At 37.8% G+C, this 14,311-nt stretch overlaps 1 protein-coding gene across 4 annotated transcripts in view; it reads left to right on the forward strand.

Moving 5' to 3' along the window:
- Positions 1–14,311, forward strand: part of DLGAP1 (DLG associated protein 1) — a 493,753-nt gene that overhangs the window by 436,484 nt on the left and 42,958 nt on the right. For all 4 annotated transcript variants that reach the window (XM_075213364.1, XM_075213366.1, XM_075213365.1 and 1 more), the window contains one exon: positions 12,933–13,357. In XM_075213364.1, the coding sequence (XP_075069465.1) occupies positions 12,933–13,357 (425 nt within the window). The remainder of the gene's footprint in view (positions 1–12,932; positions 13,358–14,311) is intronic.

The following is a 14,311-nucleotide window of genomic DNA, read 5'->3' on the forward strand; positions in this document are numbered from 1 at the left end:
AGGAAGAGAGCCTATTAGGGAAATCTCCCCTGGTCAGAAGGACTCATACAGTGTGAAGGGAATTAAAATGAAGCATTTCTTTAAGCTGCAGAGCCCCCTACCACTTTATGCCCCTGCAAACCAGGGAACACAAACATATATGCACCCTGTCCACCCCTTGAATTTTTTTATTCTGCCATCTTGCTATACAGACCCATGTGTTTCCTGTTTAAATTGGCAATTTGGTGTATTTTTATAAGTAAAACATATTTACCTTTTACCATATTCCATGTGTCCACCCTTAGTAATATAATCAACTATGCAGAGAATTGAGGTTGTTTGTGCAATGACATACAAGAAAATAACATGAAAACACACACAACTTTGGAGAACCCTTTCCCTTTAACAATGAATGACAGCACTTGTATTCTTCATTTAAGCAGACTGAATCAGGTCTATAAATTAGAGACTCTCAGTTACGTTTCACCAGTACTGGACATTTCGTTTAATTAAAAAATCTTTTGCCTTCCACTATTTCTGTGAAGTCATGCAAGAAAGTGGATGACTCAGATTGCTAAACCTGGATAGTAGCAAAAGTACGAAGCAAATCATCTCATGCACTATATTCAACAGTTGATGTCTCATATTGGGCACAAAAGACAGATACTTCCAAATTACAATAACTTTTCACAAATGTAGCTTGTTGATCGCTAACGTCTCAGGCTGGTGGTATATAAATACACACACGCAGATTAGCCACAGTGACATTCAGGTGACTGAAGCATCTTCAAAGACATGAAAGAGACCATTGTTGGCCAGCTAGGAAAACTTTCATTTAAAAGTAACAATAGATGCACAGATGGAGCATGGCTGTGGGAGCATGCAGGTTGGCAGGTTGGCATGTTTTCAGGTTAACTCCTTCAGTAGATTTTTCATAATCATCATTGCAGATTATCAAATAAGTTTTATCTTTCTAAATGTTATGTGCTAAACATATAGAGTTAGAGGTAAATCCAGTTAGAAGGTGCAGTTTTGTACCTTGGTAAGAACGATAGGGGCAAATTTAAAATGTGCAGACAAATTTAGAGTTGAGAAGGGGGCACTCTGTACCAAATTTATGGCTCTGTCCTGCCTGGGGACATGTTTGTCCTGTGGGTGGGAATATTGGGGAAAGGGAGGTATCTAATGGGCAGCCTATCGCTTTACAGCACTAGGCAGCCCTCTAGGAGAGTGGCCACACCCGCTTCTCGATATGGTCTCCCCACCATTGTGCCGTGGCCACGCCCCCTACCACACTGCTGGGACAGAGGTATGCTATATAAATAAGTGTGGTGCATGAAGATAGTTTAAAGTGTATCATGAGGTAGCAACCAGTATCATGTTGTTCTACAGTGCCAGCATACTCAAGCAGTTTGTGGCTGCCAGCCTTGCTGGGACCAGTGATGCCACATACAAACATGCTGATTTCTACCATTGAACTCTTTAGTACCCCAACACACCAGGGCACGGGTGTTAGGAAGAGCCCTAGTGATTTCAGCAAAGGGCTGTTTTATTTCTAAGGGGGGCACATTTTCTGGTCTGATTCTCCTAGTAAATTCAGCCTTGTGCTGAACAGGCTGGGGCTGTGTCACATTGTGACCCCACACTCTTAAGTATTACCAGCTCAGCCTTTTACAGGCTAGTGTTGGTTGTGGCTTTTGTGTAGGGACCCACATTTGCTGTAACTACCACAGGCTTTGAGTGCTGGTACTTAGTTCACTTTTGTGGGTGAGCCACGCAGTTGAGGGCTGGCAAATTTTACCCCAGGGGGCAAGACTAAACTCAGCCTACTTTAAGTGAAAAAATATGGAGGTGGCCCAGCCCAAGTTAGCCCACTATGGGACAGGCCCGGGGGACAGATGCCCCCCTGCCCCTGGAGCCACGTCATTTTAAAATAATATATTGTTGCACAAGGGTAGAGCACCCACAACAAAGATCTGCAGTTGTGACCAGGTGTGATTCAGTCACAATTGAATGAGCAAGCCCTTACTGCTTGGCTTGCCTGTTCCTTCCTTCCCCTGTTCTGCCTCTCTAATCGTAAGAAATACAGAAATATGCATACACATTGTGCACATGTGCAGAGTGGAAATGTGTATTTTACACAACTAAAACTACACAACTTACACAAAACTCTAATTGAAACCCACAATGTTTAAACTGTGTTCACTTTTAATAGCTCAAATTTCAAAATTAAAGCATAAAATATTAAAAATAGACAATATGGGGGAAATTCAATTGGCCGCGTTGCTGCTGAAAGTAACGCAGCCTGCACACTATTACCGTTACTACGGTAATACCGTTACTACGGTAATAGTGGGTAATAGTGCACATTATTACTGTTAGTTCTGTAATCTTTAACACTGATTTTTGTTTGCGGCTCGGGGTAACGTGGCCAATTGAATCCCCCCCCCCCCCTATGTCCACATAAATAAAAATTTACATAATTCCTAGAACATTCCTCTGACCTATTATTGATGATTTTGTGGCAATAAAAACTGTTATAAAATTTAAAAAACCCTACTTGTCATATGCCAAAATGTGTGTAGAGATTTCTGATATTTTCTAAACTCAAGATCAGTGTTTGGTGACTATCTTGATGTTGATGTTCGGTTCTCAGTGTATAATATTGGGCCACAAATTGACATTTTTTTGTTCTTGAAAAAGTTGGTTACAAAGACATTTGAAAGGTAGAAAGGTGTCTATAATGTAAATTATTTGATTTTCTATTTGACTTTCTATAGAATTTATTGTTATGCATAATTGTTTGTAAGTTACTTTACTCATCTTTATTACAGGTATGTAATGTTTTCTCAGACTTATTACCTAGCTAATATTCAAGTATACTTAATTTGTGCTGCAATATTTATCTGCTTTGTGTGTGAGCTAGTTATAAAATATTCAGTAATACTTTTCACTGCAGGCTATAGTACTAGTAATTATGACCTTCATTTGTCACCATCTCTCATTGTATATAATTGTATTCATATCATTCATTGTTCATTGTGCCTCTTTACTGTAAAGTGCTGGATTTTATATTGCTACACACCACTCACTAGAAACTGGCAACCACTGTGTCAACAAACAACTTTGTGTCCATTGTGACATAGGTTTCATTATCCTTCATGGTTCCTCAAACAGCTATTACTCTTACCATAATATATTAAACATTACTATTGTCTTAAAAATAAAGATTGGTACCTGGGCAGCAGATCAAAGGATTTTAATCAACTGCAGATTTTATTTTTTAATTATAGCTTAAAGCAGCATGTGACTGAACACATTGCAGGGTAAATAAATTGTTGTTATTAATATTTATTAATATAGCACCAGCATACAAATATGCCTGATTACCCAATTGGCTGACAAGGCTGCAGCCTAGGGCATGAGGCTTCGGGGGGTGCAAGGTTTTTGTGGGTGCAAAATTGGGACAGGTTGAGGTATAAATTGAAATTAATTTAAAAATTTAAAAGAATAGTTGTTCTCCAAAGTAAAAAGAAAATCTGAAAGAAAAATGTAATATGGTTTTAATCTTGACATGCTTCCATGGTAAGGCTGAAGAGAATGAGTCATCCTTGGGCAGGCACTTGAGGATAAGTCAGTAAGAGAGACAAGGACGGTGACAGCTGACAGGCAGCCCCCAACTCACCCCCCCCCCTCCACCTTCAAGTCTTCACTAGAGCTCTTTCACACCTCAGTTCCACTATACAGTTCTGATTTTAATGAAAACTCAATGAATAACAAAGATTGCCACGATCCGTTTAAAAAGTCAAATGGAAACACGCAAACGTAAATATTGTCGGGGAGGGATTGATAGAAGCCAGATATTACATTAAGGACGACTTTGTTTTTAACTTTTTTCCTGCCATGGAACGTGTGGGGGCACTACTAGCGTATTAGCCTAAGGCGTCCTGAACCCTGTAATAAATGAAAGTGTACAAAATATCATTGGCGCAAAAGGGAAAGCTAGAACAGTCAGAAAAACAGTAAGAGGTGAGGAATTTGAGTGTAGAAGCTGATACCTTAGCTAGTTCTAAAGCATTCAGGAAGGACAAAACTCTGAGTCACTGTAAGATCACAGGGAGAATGTCAATCTGTTTAAGGAGTGGGAGGATATGAAAGAGGTCCAGGGCAAACAAATACGTTTCAATGTATAAGAGTCAGACTTTAACAGGTATTTAATCTAACTGTTAAAGTCTGACTCTTCAGTAAAGACAGATAAACTAAGGATTATTGTTTAATATATCACCCTGTTTAATAAAAGAACAGAAAACTATCAGCAATGCTCTTATTGCAATACTGCCAAGCAGAGCTAAGTTGCCATGGCACGGTTTGTGTCTTCAACAAGGATCTAAAAGAGAGACAGGGCAGTTAAAAACATATATTATGTTAACCAACTCTCTGCTCAACTCCTTGAAACCTGGTGATGTAAATTGTGTATGCAAATAAATCGTTTATCAAGTATAAAATATTTAAAAACGAATAAGGATTATATAGGCAATATGAAAAATGTTGTTAATGTCAACATTATTTATGAAATCTTAACTTAGACAGGCATGCTTCTATAATACTGCGAGACAGACATTTTATGGATGATTGTCTGACCAGGAGAGGTATAGCTGAGCTAGTTATGACAAATGGGCATGGGGGCAGTGTGGGTTTGGATTTTAACACCTTGGAGTAAATGTATCATACTCCGCTTTGTACAAGTCGCCGGAAATCGGCGAGATGACAGTTAAAATTTAAAGCGGCGCTGCCTTGTAAAGAGAAGTTTCCCTTTACAAGGCAGCGCCGCTTTAAATTTTACCTCTGGGATCACCACCTAACAGGTGATCCGACTAGCGGGCGGTGGGGGGCCCTCTTCTTATTCCGAATATGCACGGCAGTTCGGCTCGTGGAAGTGATCCCTACTGCCGTGCACCAGCTGCACAGCCGGTAATTCCGCCACTGCTCATCTTATAAATAACATAACAGGTCAGTGAGAACAGTGAAATGATCAGAATGGGCCCTTGCAGTCCTACATTTAGTACTAAGCCCCACTCTGACCCCAAACCTAACATATATCCCTTTTAAAGTACTACCTAACATAAAATAGAGTAGCCTCATAGAAAACAGCTATTAATAACATTATATATATATATAGGTAGATAGATGCATGCCCCTCTCCCCTCCTGTCTCCATACCTACTCTTCTGCTCCGCCCTCACTCCATATGTCTGCCTGGAGTTTCTGAAGCATTGGTACTTTGTGTTTATTGTTCTGTAATGTTTTACCCTGTATGGTCTACTGTTTGTACTATGTAAGGTGCTGTGGAAACCTTGTGGCGCCTAACAAATAAATGATAATAATAATAATAGATCGATAGATAAGCAAGCTATTATTCTCTGTTGTCAGCCATTTATGCAAATAGGGTCTTTTAATATTTTGCATAAATAGTATTGCTAGTGGTAATTCTGCTCCTATTTTTTCAAATATATTCAATTCTGAAAAGCTCCTGAATCTTCTACATACCTACATATTTGTGATTTCCACTAATAGCTTTTTTATATAGGCCAACTTGTGTTTTAGGTTTAGAAGTATTTTAAGCCAGTGGTGCCTTCTTGACAGTATCCTTACTCACCAATAATAATAATAATCTCATAGAAATGACACAAATGTCACTGGATATAGTACACTGTGCTTCTGGATTGAATGTTTCTATGTGAAAGCTCATGTGTGTACTCTGCAACTTTATTGATTTGACAAGTATGCGGCACTGTAGCGCTAACGAGTGCAGGGAACACAAAAACTGTGGGTCAAATTACATTAAGGCATCTGTATTGCCGGTACCCATGTTCCCACACCTTCAAAGATGTTTAAGCAGATTTATTTGTTAGTTGAAGACCTGAGTTATCAAAAGAGGAATGCAAACATGGCACATGGTTCTAATTGGTGTAGACAGTTGTGATGTTACTGTTTGTGACATTGTGAAATGTTTTCTTTGACAGCATGTAACTTTAAATACAAGCAAGTCAAAAGTGTTCTGCACATAGGAAATCAAATACTAATAACTGTACAGCACATTCTGTAATGTTTGCTGTATGGAGAATTGTTTGTTTTAAATGAAGCAGGTTCAGACATGAATCACAAATGTTTAAATTTACTTTGAATAACTTACACAAGCTTTACGTTTATGTTGCAATAATATCATAATAATAGTTTAACATCCCTGCCACATTGTTTTTAAGTGTTGTTTGGGGAAAAGCAAAGCTTTTAAGCACAAAAAATATATAATGAAAACAACATATTAAGATATTTTCTTAAATATTTAATAAAAAAAAAATAATAATCACAAAATAATTGTCCATAAAAAATATTTAACTAAATGTTAAAGAAACATTTCCATGCTGTTTGCTCTGTCATTTTATTTGTCTGACAATGTCAAGTGTTTTCATAAACAAGGAGTAAAGCATGCTAAGATGTATATCTGGTTAAGCAGAAGTAGGATAAGAAAAATATCAGGGGTGCAATGGCTCAGTCTAAGGAGGAAATGGTACAGTCCATTATAGCCAGATTATTTATTAGGCAAACAAGGTTCCTGCCTAGGGCCCAGTGGGCACTGAGGGGCCTGGATTACCCTTACCTGATTTTATATTTTCATTTTTATTTGTCCGTTGGGGTCTTAACTCATCTTTACTGCCCATAAGCAAATGATACAAATCCTTTATTTAGATATATTACTGATAAAAGGAAGAATAGTATGTAAACTCTCATGAGCAGGGCCCTTTCCTTGTGTGCTCCTTCTACTATTCCATCACCCTCTGTACCTCTTGGCCTGCTTCGCTAGCCCTGGTTTCCCTGTTTTCTTAAACTTCGGCTTTCTTCTCGCTGATTTCTACCTTCCCTTTCACTATCTGTCCCAGAAATAATCTGATTTGCTTTACCCTGTCACCTGTGTTTGTATATATTTTTGCATCATGTTGTGTCTTGGTTCTCTGTTTTCTGTATATGTAATGTACGGCGCTGCGGACCCTTTGTGGCGCCTTATAAGTCTAAGATAATAATAATAATATTAATAGTAAGACTGAGGGAAAAAGTATTGTTGAGGAAGACACGTGTATAGCTGATTACCTAAATAAGTATTTATGTTCAGTATTTACAGTAGAAAGAGAAGGCGTTAAGTATTTAAGTAGCAGGAATATTGCAAAAAGGGTTGACATGAGTCATTGTACAGAGGAAAGGATCCTGACAGAACTCTTAAAACTGAAAGTAGACAATGGGGCCAAAAAGGTAACATAGAATAGAGCTTAAAAAGTCGTTGGTTTTACCATTACCTGAATTATCCAACCAGTCATTATTGGCAGGACTAGTTGCAGAGGACAGGCAATGATCAAGCTTAGTACCACTCCACAAAAGTGCAAGAATAGGCTGGCAACTATAGACCAGTGAGCCTGACATCAGTGGCTTGGAAATTAATGGAAGCACAGCTAATAGAGAAAAAATAAAATATCTTAAACCCAACAACTTGCAACATCACAATTGAGTTTTTTTGACTGGGTGTCTAATGTAATAGATAAAACTGGAGCTGTAGATGTATTATATCTAGATTTTAGTAAGGCCTTTGCTACTGCCCCGCATAGAAGGATGCTAAATATTTTAAATGATTGGCATTGGAATCAGTGGTTATTGAGTAGATACAATATTAGCTGATGGATAGACGACAGATCATTGTAGCAAATGGAATGCAGTGGATTACTCCAAGGATCTGGATTTGGATCAGTTCTCTTTAGTATCACTATTGGTGATCTTACTACTAGTTTTTAATGGATGATATGCCTTTTTTGCAGATGACACAATTATATGTAACAGTACAAACACACCAAGTTGTGGAGTGTGATGGGTCAGATGACTCAAGTTCTAGGTAAACTAGAGGAATGATCAGAGCTTGTGCAAACAAGGGCTGCTAAATGGTGCATGGTCTAGATCACAAAACTTACCAGCAAAAGCTAAAAGATTTCAATGTGTATAGCTTGAAGCAGAGCAGGGCGAAATGGGATATGATAGAAATTTTGAAATATATCAATAGTTTTAACAAGGTACAGGAGGAAAACAGTGAACAAAGGACATGTACTAAAACAAGAGGAAAGAGTTACTTTACCAAAATGGTAGTCAATAAATGGAATAGCCTCACCAACAGAGGTGATAGATGCTAATTCAAAAGTGGAATTTAAATATGTTTGGGATAAAAATAAATTTGAAAAAGCTAAAGATCAAAAGGGTCTGAGTTATTTAGAAATAAAAATGGCCAAACTAGATGGGCCTTATATTTCTTATCTGCCGTCAAGTTGTATCTTACTATATAAAATGTAACATTTCCATTGATGCCCAAATTACATAACTGAAAAAAATTATTATATGCAGAGAATTAGCATTACTTTCATACATATTTATACATGTATTAGGAAAAGGGTTATCATAATGGAACAAATAAAAGACAAAAAATAAGTTGAGACTTATAAAGATATTGTCATGCATTCACTAGGATGCGTGAGATCCTTCTGGTATCAGCTAGGATTGGCAGCACTCCACCCAGAGGTGCGCAGCCTAACAAGGTGGAAGGTTTTCACCAGGGATTGCAGCAAGGGAATTTGGGCTTTGCAGCTTCCACCCTTCAGATTGCGGCCCTGTAGGGAAGTTCCCAGTGAGCAGTGATAGAGAACTGAGCACTAGAGGTGAAGGTAGTCACTTGATAGCCACTAATGAGTGGAGCAGGTAAGCGATGATCTGCGGCAGTACACTTGGAGATATAGAGAGCGATGATCTGCGGCAGTACACTTGGAGACATAGAGAACGATGATCTGCGGTAGTTACCACTAATGACTGGAGCAGGTACACGATGATCTGCGGCAGTACACTTGGAGATATAGAGAGCGATGATCTGCGGCAGTACACTTGGAGATATAGAGAGTGATGATCTGCAGCAGTACACTTGGAGACATAGAGAACGATGATCTGCGGTAGTTACCACTAATGACTGGAGCAGGTACACGATGATCTGCGACAGTACACTTGGAGAGGTAGAGATCCAAACGGAAATACATGAGCTGCTTCCAGGCCAGGAGACTGACGAGAAGAACCAGCACTGAGAGTTGAGGGGAGGAGCCTAATAAAGGGATGCCAATGAGAGGTAATCAATGGAAGAGCGGGGTAGGTAAGAAAAGGTGAGACAGTCACTCGCGCATGCGCAGGACACTGACATGACAGCCAGAGGGCAAAGCGGGGAATCTGGAAACAGGTAGGCGTGCCAGTAACCGGGTGGCAGCCGCGGGAGATCAGTGTGTGACAGATATACTTAGATTTAAATGGCTGATGACGACTTTCTTTGGATTTAATTATTATCTGTTCAATTACATTTTGTTGATATTTCTGGGTGAGAACAAAATTTAATTCACAAAATTATTCTGTCAAGTCGTTATGTGGTAAATTAGCCACATATACCTATCAAATCTATGATTATTTAGATAATATTGGCTTTATCCATTAAATTCCATAATATCTAGTAAAATTAAATATGGGCAATTAATCACAAGTTAGTTTGCCCTCATTTGGTGAGAAGTTTAATCACATGAAATATAAAAATAAGAAGTTGAATATTCAAATGATTTGTATTACTTACCAATAATTTCTTAAATAATTGCTTTAAGAAATACCAACTCCCACCTCTAATTAGCTAAATGGAAGTTCATGGAGCCAAATGTATTGATAGGTAAAGATACTTGAATAGAGGCTAGCAACCTAAGGAGGCACTACTGATAGGCAAACCTAGGCAGTTCACCTAAGGCGCCAGTGTTTGGGGAGTGCCTAAAACGCTGAATGAGTGACATAATATCAGTACTGAAGGGAATAAGGGCTCATTTAACCAGGGTAGAAGCCGCTACCTGGGAATCTTTTACTAAGGTGTCTGTTTCCACCATATGCAAGCCAGATAACTGGTCCTCAATAAATACTTTCATACAGTATTACAGAATGGACCTAGCTTTGGCAACAGAAATAATGTTTGGAAAATAAATTCTAAGCTCTGTATCTGAAGCAATATAAATAATCACCAAGGTGTTTCATCGCATTGGGACCTGACAAAGTTTGGAAAAGGCAAAACACTGATTTTATTGCTTCACGTAATTGAAGCTTTTCACACTAACCAGTCCAGAGCCTTTATTGCCTGATATTTATGCAATAGTACCTAATATTTTAATAAAAATATTCTTACACTATGATGGTGTTGGGTTTGTTTTTCCATTTGCTTCCATAGATTTCCATCTCTTAAAGTCAGCATGTATTTTGTGGTATAATACTAAATGAGGTTGTCATCTACTTTTTTCTGGGTTCTATGTAATTTATTATTCCACATAAAGGTAGCTATTTTAAATTAATCCTGGCCAGTATTATGATCTCTTATAGTATTGTTGCACTTTGTGTTTGTTTAACATTGGAAATTTTTACATGTTTTGTTACATGTTGGTAAATCTAGTGGGAAAATAACACCTATCTGCCTTTGTGCGCAGTCATCTTCCTCACTTGAAGTAGTGTGGTAACTAAATGCATAGAGCTTGCCTGATTTTAACATTCATCCTGGTGTTTGGTGTACACACTGAGCAATAGGATCAGCCCATGTGTAGCCACCTTACGTCCTAAATGTAAACCGGGTATATTCGTGCACCACTTATGCATACATGAGAGGGTACACCACAGTACAAAATAATTACTAACACAAATAAGCAAACAAAGTTGTCCCTTGAAAAATGTGTCCACACCAAAACAAAATAATGAAAAATCAAACAAAATATGCATAAGAAATGTACTATATGTATTTTTGGTTATTATTTATTGGTGTATAAAAGTTTGTTCGTAGCTGTTTTATTTTATTTTTATATTTTACATCATTTACATCCAGTTATGATGAGTAGAGCACTAACTAACCTAAGCACAGGAAGCATAGATTAATATGCAAGAGATTTGTGTTGGATGCATGCAATGGATTATGTACGGAAAAGAGATGTATAATCTTTCATGCAATTTTAAGAAATCCTGTGTGTGGTGAAGGTCAATTTAGCTTAGTACTCAATGGGCCCAAATGCTTTGGTCAGTTACGGCTGCATTCAATGTGTAGTGAACAATATTGAAGACGCTTGTGTGCCTGAGTCCGTAATTTATATACTTAGCCTAATGTTTACAGTTTTCAAACTCTGTCCGCAGTTGTCTGAAAAATAAAATGGCTGCTCACGTTTTTTAGTCCAGTGGTTGTTATTTTGTGTGGAACATAGAAGGAGGGGGGGTTGACAGCTAAGACTTTGTCTGTTGACTTATAGTTTATTTCAAGCCAAGGTTTAGATACTACGCGTGGTGGCTTAGTGGTTAGTATTTCTGCCTCACAGTGCGGAGGTGCTCAGTTTGATTCCTGCCCATTGTCTTATCTGTGTGGAGTTTGTATGTTCTCCCTGTGTTTGCGTGGGTTTCCTCTGGGTGCTCCGGTTTCCTCCCACACTCCAAAAACATTCTGGTAGGTTAATTGGCTGCTGGTCAAATTAACCCTCATCGTGCTAACCACTAAGCCACGGTGCTGCCCACATAAATTCAACTTTCAAATTAGTCTTGCAAACAATTTTACAAGGAGAGGAATTTAGTCTCACTTGATTTATTATTATTTTCCTGGGATACCCAGAAAAAAGTGTTAGCTGAAATAAGTATCATCCTTTGTTAGGAGACAGTATTATGATAATGATATTGATGGTGTTTGCACACAGTGTATGACACAATCATTTTCTCAACTAAACCCAGAATGTGACATGTTCATAAATGAAGCATGAAGATTAATTATAATTATGCTGAAATTATTTGTATGTTAACATGTGAAGTATTATCTCCTCACTCTTTTATCCTGACCACAACACATATTCCATAGCTTGCAGTAAATGGTTGAGTAACTGTGGAAATAGTTCAAAACGTAAATTATGTTCCGTTATTACCTTTAAATTTCAGTATTTCTTTTCCAGATTCACCTATCTTTTCACATAATTTTTGTTACCTAAGATCTTTACCCCAAAAATCTGCTTATGTTTCGGCAAAGGGTTGGGACATATTGTTTGTTAAGTAGTTAAGAAAGCCCTTTTTTTTGTACAACTCAACCCTCCTGAGCTCTTATGCAACACTTTACGGACTACAAAATACTGACTCTCATATGTACCTCCGCTCCCTCTCTTCCCCTCTTGTTTCACCCCTCTGTGTTCCCTATATATGTCCCCCATCCCTTCATTGTTTTGTCTACATTATTTTCATTGTTCCAGTTTTCAGTTTACAGGTGTACAGAGATTTTTTATGATTTTTCAGATATAGGCGACTTTTTTTTTTACTTGAACTGCTATTCATACCTGTGATATGTGCTCATCATCATTTATCATTACCTGACTTTTATTACCGTATATACTTGTGTATAAGCCGAGTTTTTCAGCACATTTTTTACGCTGAAAAAGACCCCCTCGGCTTATACTCGAGTCAATAAGTTTCCCCAGTTTTCTGTGGTCCTCGGCTTATATTCGGGTCTGCTTACACTCGAGTATATACGGTAATTGCTACAGCTGCGTTGTTGCCACTGTTTTCCTCTAGACTGAATATTTCCTTCTTCAATAAAAATATATTGTAAAAAAGGTAGTTAAGAATAAAAAAAAAGAATTTTTCATATATATTTTTATCTCTTTGCTTCATAACGTCAATATATACTGTCCAATAGTGGATTTCATTAATGTATAATGAGTTTATTCTAATCATAATATATTTTATTATATTCTTACATCTGTAAATTGATTTAAAACTCTGATTTTTTTGAATGTCCTTCTCTGTTAATAGATTAAGTGTATAACGTCTCATGTTATCCCTTTACCAAAGGTTGCGTAGACTGACCCGATCAAACAGTGTTACCGCTGCTGTGCAGGCAGATCTGGACCTCAGGGAGCATTTCGAATTTCCAGTGGAACTGGCTGAACAGGAATTTCAATATAGTCGGCCACTGACCAAACAGTATTCCCGAGATGCTTGTACTTCCACAGTCAGCATCCAGGGCTCAGGCAATCATTATCATGCCTGTGCAGTGGAAGAGGACTTTGATGCTGATTTCGATCCTTCCATACTACCTCCCCCAGACCCTTGGATTGACTCCATTACAGAAGATCCATTGGAAGCAGTTCATAGGTCGGTTTGTCATAGAGATGGACATTGGTTTTTAAAGCTTCTTCAGGCAGAAAAAGACAGAATGGAGGGTTGGTGCCAGCAAATGGAAAGAGAAGAACAGGAAAACAACTTACCTGATCCCAGTAAGTACTTTATTAAGTAAAATATAAAAACCTTTTTAGGTCAAAAAGACATTTATATGCTCTAAGGTAGTAAGCAACTAGATTTTGCACCTATACCCAGTAGATACACGCTTACAATTGTAGAGATGTTTAAATAGCCGCATTTTCATCTTGTACTTGTGTTGGTTCTACTTAAAAATCTTCAATAAATACAACCATAGATATCAATGAAGATGCAGAGCTATAATTCCAGATCATAGGCTGCTGTCTTGGTGTGAGACTTGTATTCTGGATTTGAACCAGTATGATTAGGAGAGTCCTTAGACAGAGCACCTGCTTAATGGGTTGATACAATGTGGTGACTAAAAACCCTCCACTATATAAAATAACGTAAGAAAAAAGATATAATAAGCATTCAAAAAGACAATAGCGCATCTTGGGATAAGTGTATCGCAACAGATCAAAGCAATTTGTTTACTTTTTTGATTGCTTTACACCATTGTGTTGTAGTTTGCACCCTTGTGCTTAAATTTGCTCAGCAATATAGCTCAATTTGCAAAGGACAGTTTTATCTTCTCCAAAGTGTTTTAAATGCTTCAATCCTTTCTGCTCATTACTTGTGCCCTGAACCCTGTCTTACTCCTTTACTCAACTCTCAGATGTGCTTACCCACATCTTTACTTCTTCCTTGTCGTCTGGCATTTTCCCTTCTTCGTTTAAGCATGCATTGGTTACAGTGATCCTCAAAAAGGCTAATATTGTGACTGCTCTCCTGTTTCCAATCTACCTTTTCATTTTAAATGTTATGCTTTTAAATACAGAAAACACAGAAACGCACAAATATCCTTCAGTTTTTCTTCTATAATTCTACCTTTTTTCTATACATCATCTTACTACACTACTATCTTTGTTCTTTCACACCCTAACACTTTTATATTAATCATACATGTCCCCATGTTTTCACTCATTATCTTA

This window comes from Mixophyes fleayi, chromosome 5 (genome assembly GCF_038048845.1).
Source record: "Mixophyes fleayi isolate aMixFle1 chromosome 5, aMixFle1.hap1, whole genome shotgun sequence".
In the NCBI taxonomy this organism is placed as follows: Eukaryota; Metazoa; Chordata; class Amphibia; order Anura; family Limnodynastidae; genus Mixophyes; species Mixophyes fleayi.